The sequence below is a fragment of the Coregonus clupeaformis genome, chromosome 8, assembly GCF_020615455.1.
Source record: "Coregonus clupeaformis isolate EN_2021a chromosome 8, ASM2061545v1, whole genome shotgun sequence".
NCBI classification, from domain to species: domain Eukaryota; kingdom Metazoa; phylum Chordata; class Actinopteri; order Salmoniformes; family Salmonidae; genus Coregonus; species Coregonus clupeaformis.
The window spans coordinates 35775541-35796428 of record NC_059199.1 but is presented as its reverse complement, the minus strand read 5'-3'; the positions used below and the strand labels follow the sequence as shown (position 1 = coordinate 35796428).

General features: G+C 45.0%; 1 protein-coding gene across 2 annotated transcripts in view; it reads left to right on the top strand.

The window, feature by feature from the left end:
• The window catches only part of LOC121571968 (protein Jumonji), an 89483-nt gene extending 72037 nt beyond the window's left edge, over positions 1-17446 (top strand). For both annotated transcript variants that reach the window (XM_041883779.2, XM_041883778.2), the window contains 12 exons: positions 2450-2661; positions 7160-8405; positions 8900-9423; positions 10258-10350; positions 10520-10638; positions 11186-11256; positions 11593-11707; positions 12825-13113; positions 13533-13663; positions 13961-14144; positions 14370-14477; positions 15322-17446. In XM_041883779.2, the coding sequence (XP_041739713.1) occupies positions 2450-2661; positions 7160-8405; positions 8900-9423; positions 10258-10350; positions 10520-10638; positions 11186-11256; positions 11593-11707; positions 12825-13113; positions 13533-13663; positions 13961-14144; positions 14370-14477; positions 15322-15504 (3275 nt within the window). In that variant the 3' untranslated portion in view covers positions 15505-17446. The remainder of the gene's footprint in view (positions 1-2449; positions 2662-7159; positions 8406-8899; positions 9424-10257; positions 10351-10519; positions 10639-11185; positions 11257-11592; positions 11708-12824; positions 13114-13532; positions 13664-13960; positions 14145-14369; positions 14478-15321) is intronic.
• The last annotated feature ends 3442 nt before the right edge of the window (positions 17447-20888 follow it).

Below are 20888 nucleotides of genomic sequence, written 5' to 3'. Positions count from 1 at the left end.
CAGCAAGGGACTTTGGGGATGGACCATGTCGTTTTATAAACGCCAGCACCTGTTGATATTAAAACGCTGTAAAAATAAAGTGAACCTCATCAAATATAAAGATAACTGTTGAATATGTGTTAATTGAATGGTTTGGACAGTTTAATATCAGTGTTTCTGCTCTAGTCTGAGGTTAGCAGGGCTGTAGTCTGGTGCTTGACCAAGATAATGTTCCCCATAAGTCACTGTACAAGACTGGAGAAAATATTTAATTGACATTTATAAGTTCTTGTTGAGGTTTTAATATACAGTGCCTTCAGAAAGTATTCATACCCCTTGACTTTTTCCACATTTTGTGTTACAGCCTGAATTAAAATGTGATTAAATAGAGATTTTGTTGGTCACTGGACTACACACAATACCCCATAATGTCAAAGTGGAAATATGTTTTTCGAAATATTTACAAATTCATTAGAAATGAAAAGCTTAAATGTCTTGAGTCAATAAGTATTCAACCCCTTTGTTATGGCAAGCCTAAATAAGTTCAGGAGGAAAAATGTGCTTAACAAGTCACAAGTTGCATGGACTCACTGTGTGCAATAATAGTGTTTGACATGATTTTTGAATGACTACCTCATCTCTGTACCGCCCTGAGATTGGAAGGTTGGGAGTTCAATCCTTGGCCGAGTCATACCAAAGACTGTAAAAATGGGACCTGATGCATCTCTGCTTGACACTCAGCATTAAGGAGATTGATTGGGGGTAAGGCCCTGCGATAGACTAGTGTCCTGTCCAGGGGGTGTACTTGTATACTGAACAAAAATATAAACGCATGTAAAGTGTTGGTCCCATGTTTTATGAGCTGAAATTTAAGATCCCAGAAATGTTTGAGGCACAAAAAGCTTATTTCTCTCAAATGTTGTACACAAATGTGTTAACATCCCTGTTAGTGAGCATTTTATCATTTGTCAAGATAATCCATCCACCTGACAGGTGTGGCATATCAAGAAGCTGATTAAACAGTGTGATCATTACACAGATGTACCTTGTGCTGGGGACAATAAAAGGCAACTCTAAAATGTGCAGTTTTGTAACACAACACAATGCCACAGATGTCTCAAGTTTTGAGGGAGCGTGCAATTGGCATGCTGACTGCAGGAATGTCCAACAGAGCTGTTGCCAGATTTGAATGTTAATTTCTGTACCATAAGCCGCCTCCAACGTCGTTTTAGAGAATTTGGCAGTACATCCAACCGGCCTCACAACCGCAGGCTACGTGTAACCACACCAGCCCAGGACCTCCACATCCGGCTTCTTCACCGGCGGGATCGTTTGAGGGGGAGGGGGAGGGGTGGTGCTGAGGAGTATTTCTGTCTGTAATAAAGCCCTTTTGTGGGGAAAAACTCCATTCTGATTGGCTGGTTCAGGCTCCCCAGTGGGTGGGCTTGGCTCCCACTGGCCAGGCCCCCACCCATGGCTGCGCCCCTTCCTGGTCGTGAAATCCATAGATTAGGGCCTAATGAATTTATGTCAATTGACTGATTTCCTCATATGAACTGTAACTCAGCAACATCTTTGAAATTGTTGCATGTTGCGTTTTTATATTTTTGTTCAGTATACATCAAGCTGCTTCATGCTACAGAAACAGGAGATAGGCTCCTGCTCCTATGAGCTGTTTCAGCTCGCACAAGCCAATGCTCATGCAAGGCTACTTACCTCATCTCTGTACCCCACATATACAATTATCTGTAAGGTCCCTCAGTCGAGCAATTATTTTTTCCAATGCCTGCATTGTTGGTTAAGGGCTTGTAAGTAAGCATTTCACCGTAAGGTCTACACCTGTTGTATTCGGCGCATGTGACAAATAAAATTTGATTTGAAATGGGTAAAAATATAAAAAGCAGAAATTGAATATTCCTTTGAGTATGGTGACGTTATTAATTACACTTTGGATGGTGTATCAATACACCCAGTCACTACAAAGATACAGGTGTCCTTCCTAACTCAGTTGCCGTAGAGGAAGGAAACCACTCAGGGATTTCACCATGAGGCCAATGATGACTTTAAAACAGTTGCAGAGTTTAATGGCTGTGATAGGAGAAAACTGAGGATGGAGCAACAACATTGGAGTTACTCCACAATACTAACCTAATTTGACAGAGTGAAAAGAAGGAAGCCTGTACAGAATACAAATATTTAAATACATGCATTTTGTTTGCATCAAGGCACTAAAGTAATAATGCAAAAAATGTGGCAAAGCAATTCACTTTTGTCCTGAATACAACGAAACACATACTTATGTAAATGAGAGATTTATTTATTTCATTTTCAAGAAATTTGCAAAAAATTCTAAAAACATGTTAATTATGTGTGTAAATAGGTCTGTTTAATCCGTTTTCAATTCGGGCCTTAACACAGAAGCATCCTTTTAAACTGATCTAAGATCATCTTTTCTCTCCTGTTGGTTCAGTGTTGAACGGCCACAGCAAGACGCCCCGGGACAGCCCCAAGCCAAGAGGGAAGGAGTGGGTGCAGGTGAGGGAGCGCAGTGAGAGGGCGGAGGCCCGGAGGGAGCAGGCCCTCAGCCAGCCAGAGGCCACAGCCAGGGGCCACACCTTACCCAGAGGCCTCACTACCAATGGACTGCCCCACAGGAGGGTTGCAGAGGAGCCCCACAAGCAGGTACTGCATCATACTTCATCTATACCTGAACAGTATGCTTGGTTGATTTGGCTAATATGTCTCTCTCTATAATGGTCCTAAAGATGGCTGACCAGCATGCCTCAGTAACCACCAGGCGAGTTATTAAAGAGCAGACATTATCATCATTAGACGAGCAGTAATGTGTGACAATGATAAACTATTACATATTATTAATAGAGTAACGTAACAGTAGCATGCTCAGTGTTGTGTGAAATCCCTGAGCTTCTTTCCTCTCCTCTCCTCCCTTTGTCTCTGTGTAATGATTGCGTTTCAGTCTGCTACTATATTTACTACTGAAGCTGGGCTGAGAAAGCTGCCTTCCTGTCCAAGACGTTCAGTGGGTTTAAACAGTGGTGGAAAAAATATATAATTGTCATACCCAATTGTCATACTTGAGTAAAAGTAAAGATACCTTTTTAAAGAAAATGACTCAAGTAAAATTGAAAGTCACCCAGTAAACTACTACTTGAGTAAAAGTATTTGGTTTTAAATATACTCAAGTATCAAAAATAAATTTAATTGACAAAATATACTTAAGTATCAAAAGTAAAAGTATAAATCATTTCAAAGTCCTTCTATTAAGCAAACCAGACGGCATCATTTTTATTTATTTATTATATATTTACAAACAAAGCATGTGTTTAGTGAGTCCACCAGATAAGAGGCTGTAGGGATGACCAGGAATGTTCTTTTGATAAGTGTGTGAATTAGACCATTTTTATTGTCCTGCTAAGCATTCAAAATGTAATGAGTACTTTTGGGTGTCAGGGAAAATGTATGGAGTAAAAAGTACATAATTTTCTTTAGGAATGTAGTGAAGTAAAGGTTGTCAAAAATATAAATAGTCAAGTACAGATACCCCAAAAAACTACTTAAGTAGTACTTTCAAGTATTTTTACTTAATACTTTACATCACTGGGTTTAAAGGAGCTCTGCTAAGGAGGAGAGGAGGAGGGGATGACTAGAGTAACTTTGGCCCAGTTTAAAATGCACATTGTGCTTCTACATGAGCTAATCAGAGGGGAGCACTGTGGGCTTTGCCTCTCGTCAGAGAGCGCAACATCTAGACCAGCAGCTCGGCTACCCCAGACGGCCGGCAGACCAGGGCCATGCTGTCTCAGGTTGATGCCGGGCCTGTCGGTTTTAAGTGCCGACAACTGACTGATTAAGGAACAATGAATCTCAATGAGCAGGGGAGAGCCAAGACGTACTACGTTGAAGTTATTGGCCTTTGTTCTATCCCTCTGCCTTCTCTCTGCTTTCTCTCTTCCCCCTCTCCACTTTCTCTTTCTCCCTCTCTCTCTTTACCTCTGTTCATGTGTTGTACTGGCAGATTTACCATCCTTGGCAACAGAGCTCCAATCATTTTGAGGTATTCTAGTTTTTTGATATTAACTGTGAGAGTGCAGCAGCAGGCCGATGTCCAATCCCCTGGCCGATAGCAACGCGATCATGATCCCTCGTCTGTGGAAGGGAATCAGCCATAGGTCAAATGATTGTTATCATACAAGAACCCAATGGGCCTGTTGTACAGCATCTAGTTAGAGCAAGCCAGAGTAATGATATTCTGTGAAATCCGAACTGAGGGATCTTATTTGCTCGGGAATATTAAACTGCTGCTCCGGTCTCCTGTTGACCTTTCTGTCTCGGTTTAAAAGTCAGTATGCTGAAGACTATTCATGTAGACAGATCTCTAAGGCCACATCTTTTCAGCGATCACATTGATGTGCTTGTTTTTATGTACTTTTGAGTGCTACATTGTTTTGTGTGTTTTTTTGGTGGATCGGTTTGTCACATGCACCGAATACAACAGGTGTAGACCTAACCGTGAAATGCTTACTTACAAGCCCCTAAACAACAATGCAGTTCAAGAAAGAGTTAAGAAAAGATTTACTAAATAAACTAAAGTAAAAAATTAAATGTAAATTAAAAAGTAACACAGTAAAATAATAATAACGAGGCTATATCTATAGGGGGTACCGGTACCGAGTCAATGTGCGGGGGTACAGGTTAGTCGAGGTAATATGTACATGTAGGTAGGGGTAAAGTGGGTAAAGTGATGCATAGATAATAAACAGCGAGTAGCAGCAGTGTAAAAACAAAGGGAGGGTGTCAATGTAAATAGTCCGGGTGGCCATTTGATTAATTGTTCAGCAGTCTTATGGCTTGGGGGTAGAAGCTGTTAAGGAGCCTTTTGGTTCTAGACTTGGCGCTCCGTTACCGCTTGCCGTGCGGTAGCAGAGAGAACCGTCTATGACTTGGGTGACTGGAGTCTTTGACCATTTTTTGGGCCTTCCTCTGACACTGCCTAGAATATAGGTCCTGGATGGCAGGAAGCTTGGCCACAGTGATGTACTGGGCCATACGCACTACCCTCTGTAGCGTCTTACGGTCAGATGCCGAGCAATTGCCATACCAGGCGGTGATGCAACCGGTCAGGATGCTCTCGATGGTGCAGCTATATAACTTTATGAGGATCTGGGGACCCATGCCAAATCTTTTCAGTCTCTTGAGGGGGAAAAGGTGTTGTTGTGCCCTCTTCACGACTGTCTTGGTGTGTTTGGACCATGATAGTTCGTTGGTGATGTGGACACCAAGGAACTTGAGTTACGGATCCTCTTCCTGATCCAGTCTCTTCCTATTGGTTGCTGAGCTGTAGATCTCTTCCTATGGGCCGCTGAGCTGCAGATGTTCCGTGTTAATCTTCCTGCCATCCTGCAGATGGGCTATAGCAACACATGATGTCATCCTGGGCCATCCCCCGCCACCACCCTCCTCTCTTCCCACTCACATGTGACCAAAATCCACTTCAAGGAGTTGGCTGTGGTTCCTATAATGATTTTTTCCCCCTTTGTTCCCACCAGTCTTTTGGTGCTTTCTACAGGGGCCTTCTCATGCTCCACAGGGCTGGGATGTAGTCTTCTCTCTCTCTCTCTCCTCTCTGTCTCAGACCAGACTATTACAGTGCAAGGCCGCTGCTCACGTGCACACCAACCCTTGAGAGAGAGTTGTGAAGCAGAGTAGAGCCAGTGAGCTCTCTAGTGGTGAAACTAAACTAGACATCCACCACCCAGCCCGCTGTGCCTTTGTCAGCATATCTGTTCGGTCACAGTTGGCTGACTGGCTTTCTGTTTCTGTTCTTTTGGTCGTGGAGGCAAAATGGATGAGTTTGACCCTTAAGCAAGGTGTTTAAGTTCTGCAGACAGAAGTCTTGAGAATTTGATGTAGTCTTTGGTTATAACCCTATCCCTCAAGAGTTGAGAATAGGATGTATTTGTTGAATCGTGGCATCGTGCTGCTTTGAGACCCTGTGTTTAGCCACTCTGCTATCCATCACTCTGGCCTGCTGGGGCGACAGGGTTTGCCATCTCTCTCTCACGCTCTCTCTCTCATGCTCTCTTCCTCCTCTCTTCCCGCTCTCCTCTCAATTTCAATTTAAGGCCTCTCTCTCTGTCGTTCTCTGTATTTTTCCACTTGGAGGGGAGCAGGATTGATGAAGGGGGTCACATTTCACTCCCCTTATCTTTTAATAGCCTCTCTTTGTGTTGGCTGCACCTGATAGAAGCAGGGCTGCAGCTGTATTGTATTCCTAACGCAGAGGCGTTCAGGGGGCAGCGGAGGGAAAGGAGAGAGGGAGACAACTCTGCTTCTTCCGCTGGTGGGTCTGGATGGCTTTATTCCCCCAGCTGCTGTTAGCCAATGAGGTCCCCGATGTAACCTAAGCTACCCACAATCAGAGGTCACATGTTCAGCAGGGGTTCTCAGATCTGCAGGGGGAAAAAGCCTTTTATTTGAGGCATTAAAGGCAAATTAAAGAGCTTAAGGAAACCATACCAAATTAAACTGGCTTTATGTGCTGGGATAGAGTTTCAAGTAGTAACCCTTTTTTATGTAGTGTTTTCTACATACAGCAGTTGGCTCTGAAATGAAAGCCTCACTCTCCATATTAGGGCCGGGATGGCTTTTTTCAGCTGTTGTTGAAGCTGACATTGTTCTGTTTTTTGCCCTGTGAGAAGAGTGTTTGTCTATAACAGCAGATTTGAAAGTACAGCAACCCTGTATAGGCTTCAATGAATAGCAGCAGTATTTTATGTTTGCTACGAGTTTTTACTTCTTCAATGTGAAGCCACAGCTCCAGAGAGAGTGTGTGTGTGTGTGTGTTAGAACACAGAACCACTGCACAGAATGTTTATGAACAAATCTTTCTGATCTCTTGCGCTCTCTCTCTCTCTCTCTCTCTCTCGTTCTCTCTCTCTCTCTCGTTCTCTCTCTCTCGTTCTCTCTCTCTCTCTCTCTCTCTCTCTCTCTCTCTCTCTCGCTCTCTCTCTCTCTCTCTCTCTCTCTCTCTCTCTCTCTCTCTCTCTCTCTCTCTCTCTCTCTCTCTCTCTCTCTCTCTCTCTCTCTCTCTCTCTCTCTCTCTCTCTCTCTCTCTCTCTCTCTCTCTCTCTCTCTCTCTCTCTCTCTCTCTCTCTCTCAGGTCTTTAAAGTGAACGGAGTAACACGGGCGTCCCAGCCAGGCGTGCACACGGCCGGTGCCAAAAAAACTAAAGACTTCAGACTGCCGTCCAAAACTGTGAAGGGCCACGTCACATACACCAAAGCAAAACGAGAACTGGTCAAGAAAACCAAACTGAAGCACCGCAAACACAGCACTGCTGCTGCCCATAGAGCCCATAGCAACAATCACCACCACCTCCAGCGCCACCAGCGACTCCCCCTCGCCAACTCAGGAAAAGCCCAGAATAGCAAAGCAAAAACACGCAAACAGGTGCTATTATCCAATGGGGTGCACAAGGTGGCCAACGAGGACGGAGTGCGCCTCAACGGCCGGCTAAATGGTCGTCTCTGTGCCAAGCTGGAGGTGGGCAGGCAGGGGCGTGAGGGGCTGAGGAACTCCAAGCGGAGGCTGGAGGTGGCGGCAGCGGCCATCGGCGCGGTGGCTGACTCCCAGGGTAAGCTGGTCGTCCTGGAAACTAACCCCAACCCTAAGAAGACAAAACAGCCCCAGAGCAGCCTTCTGGACGGTAAGACCAAGCACCAGACCAGCCCTCTGGAGACACGCAGTAAGAAAGCCTGTCAGGACAAGACCTTGGTCCCCAACGGACACATCGTCATGGAAACCACCCCTCCCCCGACCCTGCTAGCCCCACCCCCTCCCCCGACTCCTCCCTCTACACCACCAGCCAATCCAGAACCAGAGCGTCAGCGGCCCAAGCGGGCGTCAGCCGGCAAGCTGATGTTCATCAGACAAGCACAGCAGCGGGCGCAGGCTGCCTCTAACCCTAACCACAACCACAACCGCTCAACTACCTCAGAATCCCCTGGCCACACTCCCGGACATATCCCTCACAAACCAGCAGAGCCCCGGCCTGATAGGGAGTGGGAGAGAGAGCGGGATAAAGAGAGGGCAGAGAGGAGCAGGGCGAGCTGGGCGGCGTTAGGTGAGGCGCCAGTGTTCTCTCCCACCCAGCGAGAGTTCCAGGACCCCCTGGTGTACCTGGACTCTGTGCGGGAGGGAGCGGAGCCCTGTGGACTTTGTCGGGTGGTTCCCCCGGCTGACTGGCGCCCAGAGTGCAAACTGAACGATGAGATGCGCTTTGTGACCCAGGTGCAGCGCATCCACAAGCTGGGCCGTCGCTGGGGACCCAACGTACAGAGGCTAGCCTGCATCAAGAAGCACCTCAAATCTCAGGGCATCACAATGGAAGACCCCCCGCTCATCGGTGAGTCTAACTCATAGACTGTCTCTACTTTACCAGCAATAACCCAATCCCCCTGTTCATAGGTTAGTCTCAAACAGTCAGACACACTTACATAGGCTGGACAAATGTCGCAAAACAAACCTCTTTAGCAAACATTGGGTCTCGAATGTATTGACAATCCAATAAAACGTTTGTTGCGTTCCACCAACCGTATCTTGTATTTATACTGTAGATTTCAATAACAATATTCAGATGTAGCTGTATGTCTGTGAGGCAGTAAAACAATATTCCCAGCAGCTTGTCTGCCTCCTTAGATTTCTCACTCAGCAGCTTGATGTGTTTTTAAACAGCCTCTCACCTTCAGACTCCCTTGGCCTGTTTCAGAGCCCAGTCAGTGTATCTGACTGAAATATATGTTTGAGTCTGTATGAGAATGCGGCCGATTGTAATGCTATCATTACTGTAGAAGTGTTAAACTCATGGCCATTGACCCTCACCCATATCTCTCTCCCCAGGCGGCTGTGAGGTGGACCTGGCTCGGTTCTTCCAGCTGATTAATGACATGGGCGGCATGCAGCAGGTGATGGACCTGAAGAAGTGGAGTAAACTGGCTGATCTGCTGCGGATCCCCAAGTCAGCCCAGGACCGGCTGGCCAAGCTGCAGGAGTCCTACCTCCAGTACCTGCTGTCTTATGACTCTCTGACCCCCGAGGAGCACCGCCGCCTGGAGAGGGAGGTGCTGCAGGAGAAGGAGGGCCTGGAGCGCCGCAGGGGGCCCCTGGAAGGCCACACCGAGAGGAGCCTGGCCCTGCCGCGCTACGAGCCCAAGAACGGGCTGGCCGGCAGTCTGGTGAAGCGCAGCAACGGTCAGCTGTGCAGCCGGCTGAAGGAGCTGGACAGTCAGCAGCTGAAGGTGGGACGCCGGAGGCTGTTCGCTCAGGAAAAGAAGAATGGGGACAAGACACAGCAGGAGGAAGAGGAGGAGGATGAGGATATGGAGAAAGGCGTTCTCAGTGACCAGCACAAGTGTATTTACAAGGTGAAGCCCGGGCGACAACTTTGCACATCCCTTTTTAAATCAGTGTTTTTGTTCATTCCTCTCATGCCCTGTTCATGCTACAGGAGGAAGGGAAACATGGTATCTAGATCCAGTCCTGCCTGCTCTGTTCTGTTGTTGTAGCTGATGGAATGTAGGTCAGTGCTGCGCTGGTTGAAATGGAGCCTCAGACAGCAGGCCTCTGCCTCTCTACTCCACATCACTCTGCCCTGCCTCTCTCTGTGTTACCCCTGCCCACACACCCACACACAATAGCTTCCTGACCCAGACGTTCCCCTTGGTGCCCTTCTCATGGAAGAGTGTGATGATGTGCATGTAGTTTCTAACCCTAGCCCTCTCCTTCCTCAACCTGCTGTGTGTCTATGATCTCATGACATCTCAAACACCGTTCTGGTCTGGATTCCATTTCAATCTTTTCCCTCCTCCTTTTTGTAACCAAGTCCCCAACACAAGCAGACCCATAAGATGTGAGATCAGTACAGTTACAGTAACCCAGTTCTTACAGAGAGGAGATGTGAGCGGGGTCTTAAATCCAGGGACAGTACAGGCAGATTTTATAGACGCCATCAAGGCCCCTCCAATCTGAGTAGGCATCCCAGGGAAGGTTCATATTAACTAGTCATGCTCAGAAACGTTCGACACAGACATGGAGCTGCAGAGACTTGCATACAGTACACTCAGGTCATGCAGTCTTTCATTTTTCATTGCAGAAGTATGCCCTGGTGTATGGCTATATGTTTCTCTTCAAGGCTCGTCTATAGGACAGTATTTGCTGTTTGATGTTAGCTGTACTATGTGGCTTCTGTTGTGTTGCAGGGGAAATCTGTATCTCTCACCAACTTCTTTAGGATAGCCAGGAACACCATGACCATGTGCTTTAACAAAGAGCCCGGGGCTGCTGAGGTCGAGGTAAGAATGGAACCAGTCTCAATCCCTACTGGCCTTATGTAGGGGTCAGCGCACTACTGTAGCATACTATTGACCTCCGGCTCCATTTATTAGTCACTACTTAAATCTTTTTTTTAGTATGCACATTTATTGATAACTGCTCACTTCTCCTTTTTCTCTTCCTTTACAGCAAGAATACTGGAGGATAGTGGAGCAGAGGCACTGTCATGTGGCAGTGCATTATGGGAAAGTGGACACCAACACACACGGAAGTGGCTTCCCCGTGGGAAAGTCAGAGCCATTTTCTAAGTAAGAAGACCCAATGTCATCACACCCTAAAAATTACCATGGAGGCGACCCTATATGGTCCAGCTTTAAATTACTTTCAGCTTATAAAGACTTCCTAAGCACTACATCAATGTTTTAAGTATGTCATGCTTTATAAAGGGTTAATAAATGTGGCATAACTGTGACATAATGACCAATGTCATTTATGACATAACCCACTATGTCAAATATGATACAGCATGACAGGGTTAAAAATGCTTTGAAGCCTCAATTTAATATGATTTATAAGGCCTTTATTAAGAGGTGCGTATGCCATATAGTGGGTTATGTCACATTTGACATTGGCGGTTATGTCACACAGTTATGCCACATTTATGAACCCTTTATAAAGCATGACATACGGTTATAGATTTGTAACACATTTATGTAGTGTTTATGACGGCTTTATGAAGCTTTTATAAGCTGCACGTCATTTAAAGCGGGACCAACAATATCTCTTGACTGGCCACTGTGGAATGACTGTGTCCTTTCTCTAACCCTTTCAATGACTGTTCACTCTCCCTTTCAGACATGGATGGAACCTCACTGTCCTCCCAAATAACTCTGGATCCATTCTGCGGCATCTTGGAGCTGTGCCCGGTGAGATTTCTACCTTAACCCCTCATCCTCACTCTAACCCCTAACCCTCACCCCTGATCCTCACCCCCTCTCTCACACTAACCTTCACCCCTGAGGCACATGTCTCTCTGCTGGAGACAATGGGAAGATCTCAATTGCATACTCCTCTCGTCTCCTTCTCAAAACCCATTGGATGAGAAAGCCAGTGGTCCCTCCCCTGTGACCTTTTCCTCCAATGGGTTTTGAGAAAGAGATGAGCAGAGAGGACGCGAGGAGTAGGCAATTGAGATCTTCCCATTGTGATGCCTGTTGTGGCGTCTGCGGTTTTAAAACTGACTTCTCTGTCTCTCTCCGTAGGAGTGACCATTCCCTGGCTGAACATTGGCATGGTCTTTTCTACCTCATGCTGGTCTCGAGACCAAAACCGCCTTCCATACATTGATTACTTACACACTGGTGCTGACTGCATTTGGTAAGTATCCCAACATGACCACCTCTGGCTCTCTCTTCCTCCTCACAGGTAGATGTGTACAGTACAAGGACATTACAAAGATATGTGGTTTTTCTAAGGTGACATGGAATACGTGATATAAAACATGACAAAGCCCTGTCATTGATAACACCCATCTCGGATCAGGCTTGTAATTAGCTGATCAAATTCCACCTTCCTTGAACATGCCAGTCTTTTGGAAATATTATGTATTTATGCCAAAGTGTCTCTCATTAAAGCTACATTTACTTACAACAAGAAACGACTGGGTGGCAGCGAAAGCCACAGACATTAGTGTGTTGTATTGACCTGTTATGGAGGCAATGTTTATTCTCTTTGCATTAGCCCAACTTGAATGTGATGGTAATGAAGGGGGTTGAGAAAGGGCATTGGCTGTGGACATCCACCAGCCCAACCCCTCCCTCCTTCCCCATGTGTGCTACCTGCCCATTGGTGGTGACACAGGTGAGTAGCAATGTGCTAGGAGGTTCCTGAGATGAAGGCAAGTCATAATCAACATCATTGACTGCCTGCTCTCTTGAAGTATGAATGTTCCCCTCATCTTTTCATGGTGTGTCTCCGGACTGTTCCTATACATGTCCTAGAGTTACAGGAAAGGGCTAGACAGTCTGTCTACATGTCCTAGAGTTACAGGAAAGGGCTAGACAGTCTGTCTACATGTCCTAGAGTTACAGGAAGTGCTAGTTTGGGATGCCCTAGGACAAGCATAAGTCTGTTACACTATTCCCAGAGGACTTAGTTGTCCAGTGAGTCTCAGTTAAAAATAGATCTCGTTCTATTATGCAATCAAGGTCCTCCATTTGACAGATGAAACCACAGACGGCCAGACCGCTCTACCTACAGTGTCTACAGGCTATGAGCCCCACAGGAAAGCCGCCTCTCAGGCTCTCATTCACTTTCTCAACCTTCCCTCTAGCTCTCTCTCTTGCTCTCTCTAACCTCTGGAGGCAGTGCGTAAGCACAGACCTACCTCCTGATTGTTCAAAGCTGAGGGGTTACACTGCACAGTTGATGTCCAGCATACCACATACACACACAGAGTTGCATGAACCTGAGTGGTTCCCTCTCACCCTGCCAGGTATTCTGTTCCTGCTGAGGAGAAGGTGAAGCTTGACAAGGTCGTACACACACTGCTGCAGGCCAATGGGACCCCCGGGCTGGAGATGCTGGAGAAGAACATCATGATATCTCCAGAGGTGCTTTGTCGGGAGGGTATCAAGGTCCACCGCACCGTCCAGCAGAGTGGTCAGTTCGTGGTCTGCTTCCCCGGGACCTTTGTGTCCAAGGTCTGCTGTGGCTACGGTGTGTCGGAAACTGTTCACTTTGCCACCCCCCAGTGGATGAACCTGGGATACGAGGCTTCTAAGGTAAGGCTGAAGCTGGAGCTGCTTTCTGCTGCCTCCCTGTGGCTGTTTAGAGACATAGCTCATTGTTTACACCAGTATCTCTAGAACAGGGCTGCCCATCCCTGTTCCTGGAAAGCTAATCTGTCCTGTAGGTTTTCGCTCCAACCCTAATTTAGCACACCTGATTCTAATAATTAGCTGGTTGATAAGATTAATCAGGTTAGTTAAAACTGGGGTTGGAGCTGAAACCTCCATGAGGGTATTGTAGCTCTCCAGGAACAGGGTTGGAGAGCCCTGCTGTATAGTCTATGCAGATTTTTGTTCCTGTTGATTAGTGTAGTGTCATGTGTAATCTGTAATGTAGTTTTAATCTGGCTGCCTTAAAAGGCTCTAGAATATGTTCTGTGTTAACCCAGTGTCTCTCTGCCTTCCCTCTGTAGGACCTGAAATGCCGGCACATAGCCAAACCCTTCTCCATGGAGAAGTTACTCTACCAGATTGCCACGGCCGAATCCAAACGCGAGAACGGACACCTTCTGACTACGATCTCCGCTCTTCTCAAAGACCTCAGGTGAGTAGCCATGGAAACCGGGCACATCATAATATGGATGCCGTTTGCGTCAGATGTTAGGGACGGCATCATCCTCCATCCACTGTTGCCATAGCAGTATGATCAAAGACCCCAAATACACTCCATGCTTTAATGGATTGGCTTAGTGTCTACTTCAAGGCAGAAAGACATTGAAATAGTACTAACTGTTGTTTGCTGTACTGTGCTAAATCACGGAGTTGTGAGTTGTCGTGTTGTGCCGAAGTGTGTTGTAGTGTTCTGAATCACTGAGTTGTGTTGCTCTGTCTGCTGCAATAGGAACATAGAGATGAGACAACGGCAGGAACTGTACGAGGCGGGGCTTCTGTCCTCTGCCCGCTACGGAACACACAACAACAACCTGGTGCCCGGCGACGGACGCAAGAAACCCAGGAAGTGGCTGGCACTAGAGTCATCAGAGAGACGCTGCCAGACCTGCCAACACCTCTGCTACCTGTCCATGGTGAGAGCTGTGCCACGGGGAATAGTGCTAGAGTTAGGGCTGGGGCTGGGTTACGGAGACTAATGCTAAGATTAGTTGGGGTTAGGACTAGCGCTGGTGCTGGGCAAGGGTGAGGATGAATGTAGTTAACCACTCCATCTAAAGATGCATTTAGTTAACCACTCCATGTATAGATGCATTTAGTTAACCACTCCATGAAAATATGTGTTGTGTTGTTTATCCCAGGTGGTCCAGGAGAATGAGAATGTGGTCTTCTGTCTGGAGTGTGCTCTGAGATACGTGCAGAATCACAAGTCCTGCAGAGGCCTCAAGATGATGTATCGTTATGATGAGGTAAGATGCCATCCCAGCAAACCGGGAACATTCCCAGGACGTAAGCTAACATTCCCATTAAGGGCGCTATTCAATCTATCGCTGAAGCGTTACAGATTGCTCGATAGACATGTAAAGCTAATTTTCTGATTGAGCGTTTACTGTGAATGCAGTCTTCACTACCTTGGGAACATTGCCTTTAAATTTAAATTGGGCTTTAACACTGAACCTCTGCGATATGGATTGAATAGCGCCCTAAGCTAGTTAGGGTTTTATCTAACATTAGGATGATAACATCCAAAAAACCTTAAAATAATGTTTTTGATAACAAATATATATATACCGGTGTGTGTGTATATATATATATATATATATATATATATATATATATATATATATATATATATATATATATATTTTATTTTTATATATGTTTTAAATAAAATATCCTTGGAATGTTTTCCTAACATTCACTAAAATGTTGTGCACAACATCTGTAACAACCACTGCAGGACATTCCCCTAAGGTTCTTATTATGTTTCCAGGTAATATAATAGCTAAATGTGTTCTTGGAAGGTTCTTGCAATCAAACATTGTATAATCATCAGCACAACTGGTCAGTTTTTGTGTTATTAGAACTTTTGGGGCAACCTAATGAATGTTCTGGGAACGTTCACAGAACTGATTTTGGTTTGCTGGGATGGCCCGCTCTTATCTGAGTAGAATTGATCAGAACCTTCAACAGTGGAGTGACGTAACATGCAATGTTTGGATAAATATGAGATTTGTTCATTATAACGCATATGTTCTCGCTCGGATTCCTCCCTTCCCTGACTGTGCCCCCTGTGCCTTCACCTCATTGCAGGAGCAGATCAACAGCTTGGTGAAGCAGGTGTGTGGCAAGGCCCTGGAGAAGACAACTGAGAAATATAATGGTGCGAGCCCCTTCAAACCACCACCCAAACGCGGGCCCCGGAAGAGAGCCACCGTGGAAGTGTCCCTGTCACGCCTCTCCTCCTCCCACCTGTCACCCGCAGCCGTCTCATGAGGACGTTAACATCCCCCACTGCCCCTCCATCTTAGTTTGGCAAATCACTGTTGCCCTTTTTAAAGAAAGAAAAAATATGTTTTGCTTTTAATGCCCCAAATCTCCCCCACCTATGCCCTTTACTATGACAAACTACTCCCCCCTTAGTATGGCAAACTTGTGAAAGCAAACTGTATTTTTTTGCACTAGCACGGGGAAAAAACTATTTTCAGTTTCTTTTTTGTTGTTGTTGGGGGGTGGGGTTAGGTGATGTCGTCCTTAGCATTAAATAAAGTTCACAGGTAAATGTTGTGCCCCTTGCACACACCCAAGTAGAACCCAAAGTTTGCTCTCATCAGTTTTTGAAGATGAGTTGTTTTTATTCTCCTATTTTACCTGCAGCAGCTCCTGTTGTTCAGGGCCTGTTGCTCCCTAACCCACACCAGGTAAAACTTGAAAGGCAGATGTGTTTTGGCTGGCTTGTTTTAATTTGTATTTTAGCTTTGATTTTAGTCTTCTGTGTTTATTTTGTTGTTGTTATTTTCCTTGGTGGCTGTGGAACTAGCAGTGCCATGGCTGTATGTCAGAAACACAGACCTATGTGCCGTGGCTGTATGTCAGAAATACAGACCTAGGTGCCGCTGGTCTCTGTCCCCGTAGTAGGAGGGAGGCCTCCTTTGCTAGCGAGTGAAAACTGTGCCTGATACTAAGCAAGGAGATCCATTGTTTTTGGTGCTGTTGGTTATTATTACTGTATAACAATACAAACGAAAGGTGGGGTGCTGGCTAACTGCTAGCCTCCTCTCCCACAGGGCGGTAGCCTCTAGACTGTCCTCTCCCACAGGGATGGGGTTCTAGGTTTTCATGTCCCACAGGGTTAGGTTAGGGTTCTAGGCTCTCCTCTCCCACAGGGTTATGGTTCTAGGCTCTCTTCTCCGACAGGGTTAGGGTTCTAGGCTCTCCTCTTCTAGATGTGCAATCATGTTAACATTCCATTCTTCCAGTCCTATCGTCTCAGCTGTACCAGTAAACATTAATTATTTTATTATTATTTTATATTTTGATTGTGTATTTGTTCTGATGTGCGAGTAGAACCACTAGTCAAAGGGTGTAAAATGTGAAATAATGAAATCAACTTCTTTTTTTTGCTTTTGCATTTTCCCTTTTTCAGATATATTATGAATGATTTTAGGAGAAAGTCCAACACAAAAACATAAACTTTTGTACATAATCCTGTAAATGTCTTTAAATACTTGAGCCTTTTCTGGGGTGAAGGAATGATACATCTAAAGGTATTAGAGGAAGCAAGGGAGGAAGTGCTTGATGAAGAAAAAGCCTTACGTTTCAGTTTCTTCATGTGTGTGAGTTTGACGCTTACAGGGTTGCTCTGGTTACGTGTATACATTTAAGTGCTGCTTACATCAGTGAGAAAGATATGGAGTAGCAATGGCCCCCAGTTGTTTTGTAAGTTTTTTTTATTTTTTTTTTAGCTTTACTTTTTTAAAGAAAAGGGAAAATATGTTCACAAAAAATGTGTTTTACATTTTCATTACTGAAAATTCAACGATGTAGTAGCTCCTCATGTTGCACTGAGCTTGCCAGTGGTGGCTGACAAGGTGATCTTATTATCCAGTTTGTTGGTTGTTGTCCTTTACAGAAGACTGAACTGTTTTAGGAGTATTTAATGAAAACCAAGTCGGGTGTTTTCAACAGAAAGTGGTTGTCAAGTTTTTATGGCCTTACAATGTATTTTATTCTGATTTTTTTTTTGGTTGCATTTTCTTTTTCTACAGTATAAACTATTGCTCACGGTCTGGCAAGTTAATTTATTAGCGCCTCGTCTCCAGCTTTCCTTTCACTTGGAAAGATTTCATGTTGGTTATATTGCCAGTTTTTTACTTTTGCAGTTTGTACTAAAGGTTTAATAAAAATGTACAGACAATTCACTGTCTTTTCTTTTGAACCTGTGTGAGTGTCTGCCTGTGTTGTTCTGAAGATGTCATGTTACGAAACTCACTAGCCATTCTACAAATAAGTATACTCTCCATGTCAAGGGGTCCAAGCCTAACTAACTGGTCCATAACCTGATATAAATACAGTTGAAGTCGGAAGTTTACATACACTTGGGTTGGAGTCATTAAAACTCGTTTTTCAACCACTCCATACATTTCTTGTTAACAAACTATAGTTTTGGCAAGTTGGTTAGGACATCTACTTTGTGCATGACACAAGTAATTTTTCCAACAATTGTTTACAGACAGATTATTTCACTTATAATTCACTATCACAATTCCAGTGGGTCAGAAGTTTACATACACTAAGTTGACTGTGCCTTTAAGCAGCTTGGAAAATTCCAGAAAATGTAATGGCTTTACAAGCTTCTGATAGGCTAATTGACATAATTTGAGTCAATTGGAGGTGTACCTGTGGATGTATTTCAAGGCCTACCTTCAAACTCAGTGCCAATTGCTTGACATCATGGTAAAATCTAAATAAATCAGCCAAGACCTCAGGAAAAAAATTGTAGACCTCCACAAGTGTGGTTCATCCTTGGGAGCATATTCCAAACGCCTGAAGGTACCACGTTCGTCTGTACAAACAATAGTACGCAAGTATGAACACCATGGGACCACGCAGCCTTCATACAGCTCAGGAAGGAGACGCGTTCTGTGTAAATCAATCCCAGAACAACAGCAAAGGACCTTGTGAAGATGCTGGAGGAAACCGGTACAAAAGTATCTACAGTTGTGGTCAAAAGTTTTGAGAATGACATTGGTCGTATTGGTCTCCACAAAGTTTGCTGCCTCAGTGTTGATGATGGTAATTTGCATATACTCCAGAATGTCATGAAGAGTGATCAGATGAATTGCAAAGTCTCTCTTTGCCATGAAAATGAACTTAATCCCCAAAAAACATTTCCACTGCATTTCAGCCCTGCCCCAAAAGGACCAGCTGCCATCATGTCAGTGATTGTCTCATTAACACAGGTGAGAGTGTTGACGAGGACAAGGCTGGAGATCACTCTGTCATGCTGATTGAGTCAGAATAACAGACTGGAAGCTTTAAAAGGAGGGTGGTGCTTGAAATCATTGTTCTTCCTCTGTCAACCATGGTTACCTGCAAGGAAACACGTGCCGTCATCATTGCTTTGCACAAAAAGGGCTTCACAGGAAAGGATATTGCTGCTAGTAAGATTGCACCTAAATCAACCATTTATCGGATGATCAAGAACTTCAAGGAGAGAGGTTCAATTGTTGTGAAGTAGGCGTCAGGGAGCCCAAGAAAGTCCAGCAAGCGCCAGGACCGTCTCCTAAAGTTGACTCAGCTGCAGGATCGGGGCACCACCAGTGCAGAGCTTGCTCAGGAATGGCAGCAGGCAGGTGTGAGTGCATCTGCACGCACAGTGAGGCAAATACTTTTGGAGGATGGCCTGGTGTCAAGAAGGGCAGCAAAGAAGCCACCTCTCCAGGAAAAACATCAGGGACAGACTGATATTCTGCAAAAGATACAGGGATTGGACTGCTTAGGACTGGGGTAGAGTCATTTTCTCTGATGAATCCCCTTTCCGATTGTTTGGGGCATCCGGAAAAAAGCTTGTCCGGAGAAGACAAGGTGAGCGCTACCATCAGTCCTGTGTCATGCCAACAGTAAAGCATCCTGAGACCATTCATGTGTTGGGTTGCTTCTCAGCCAAGGGAGTGGGCTCACTCACAATTTTGCCTAAGAACACAGCCATGAATAAAGAATGGTACCAACACATCCTCCGAGAGCAACTTCTCCCAACCATCCAAGAACAGTTTGGTGACGAGCAATGCCTTTTCCAGCATGATGGAGCACCTTGCCATAAGTCAAAAGTGATAACTAAGTGGCTCGGTGAACAAAACATCGACATTTTGGGTCCATGGCCAGTAAACTCCCCAGACCTTAATCCCATTGAGAACTTGTGGTCGATCCTCAAGAGGCAGGTGGACAAACAAAAACCCACAACTTCTGACAAACTCCAAGCATTGATTATGCAAGAATGGGCTGCCATCAGTCAGGATGTGGCCCAGAAATTAATTGACAGCATGCCAGGGCGGATTGCAGAGGTCTTGAAAAAGAAGGGTCAACACTGCAAATATTGACTCTTTGCATAAACTGAATGTCATTGTCAATGAAAGCCTTTGACACTTATGGAATACTTACTCTGAATTATACTTCAGTGTACCATAGTAACTACTGACATAAAGATCTAAGAACACTGAAGCAGCAAACTTTGTGGAGACCAATACCTGTGTCATTCTCAAAACTTTTGACCACGACTGTATATCCACAGTAAAACGAGTCCTATATCGACATAACCTGAAAGGCCGCTCAGCAAGGAGAAGCTACTGCTCCAAAACCGCCATAAAAAGCCAGGCTATGGTTTGCAACTGCACATGGTGCACATACTTTTTGGAGAAATGTCCTCTGGTGTGATGAAACAAAAATAGAACTGTTTGACCATAATGACCATCGTTATGTTTGGAGGAAAAAGGGGGTACTTGCAAGCCGAAGATCACCATCCCAATCATGAAGCACGGGGGTGCCAGCATCATGCTGTGGGGGTGCTTTGCTGCAGAAGGGACTGGTGCACTTCACATAATAGATGGCATCATGAGGAAGGAAAATTATGTGGATATATTGAAGCAACATTCAAGATATCAGTCAGGAAGTTAAAGCTTGGTCGCAAATGAGTCTTCCAAATGAACAATGACCCCAAGCATACTTCCAAAGTTGTGGCAAAATGGCTTAAGGACAACAAAGTCAAGGTATTGGAGTGGCCATCACAAAGCCCTGACCTCAAGCCTATATGAAATTTGTGGGCAGAACTGAAAAAGTGTGTGCGAGCAAGGAGGCCTACAAACCTGACTCAGTTACACCAGCTCTGTCAGGAGGAATGGGCCAAAATTCACCCAACTTATTGTGGGAAGCTTGTGGAAGGCTACCTGAAACTTTTGACCCAAGTTAAACAATTTAAAGGCAATGCTACCAAATACTAATTGAGTGTACAGTATGTAAACTTCTGACCCACTTGGAATGTGATGAAAGAAATAAAAGCTGAAATAAATCACTCTCTACTATTATTCTGACATTTCACATTCTTAAAATAAAGTGGTGATCCTAACTGACCTAAGACAGGGAATATTTACTAGGATTAAATGTCAGGAATTGTGAAAAACTGAGTTTAAATGTATTTGGCTAAGGTGTATGTAAACTTCCGACTTCAACTTTATGTTTGTTCAGCATGAAACTAAAGAGTAAGCAGACCGATGTCTGTAATGTACCTGCATACTTACCAGGGTCCAGGGGGAGTTCTGTCCGGACTCTAGTCGGCCAGCCCAACCAGGTCATTGAAGTTGAAATGGTGACAAATAATATAGAAA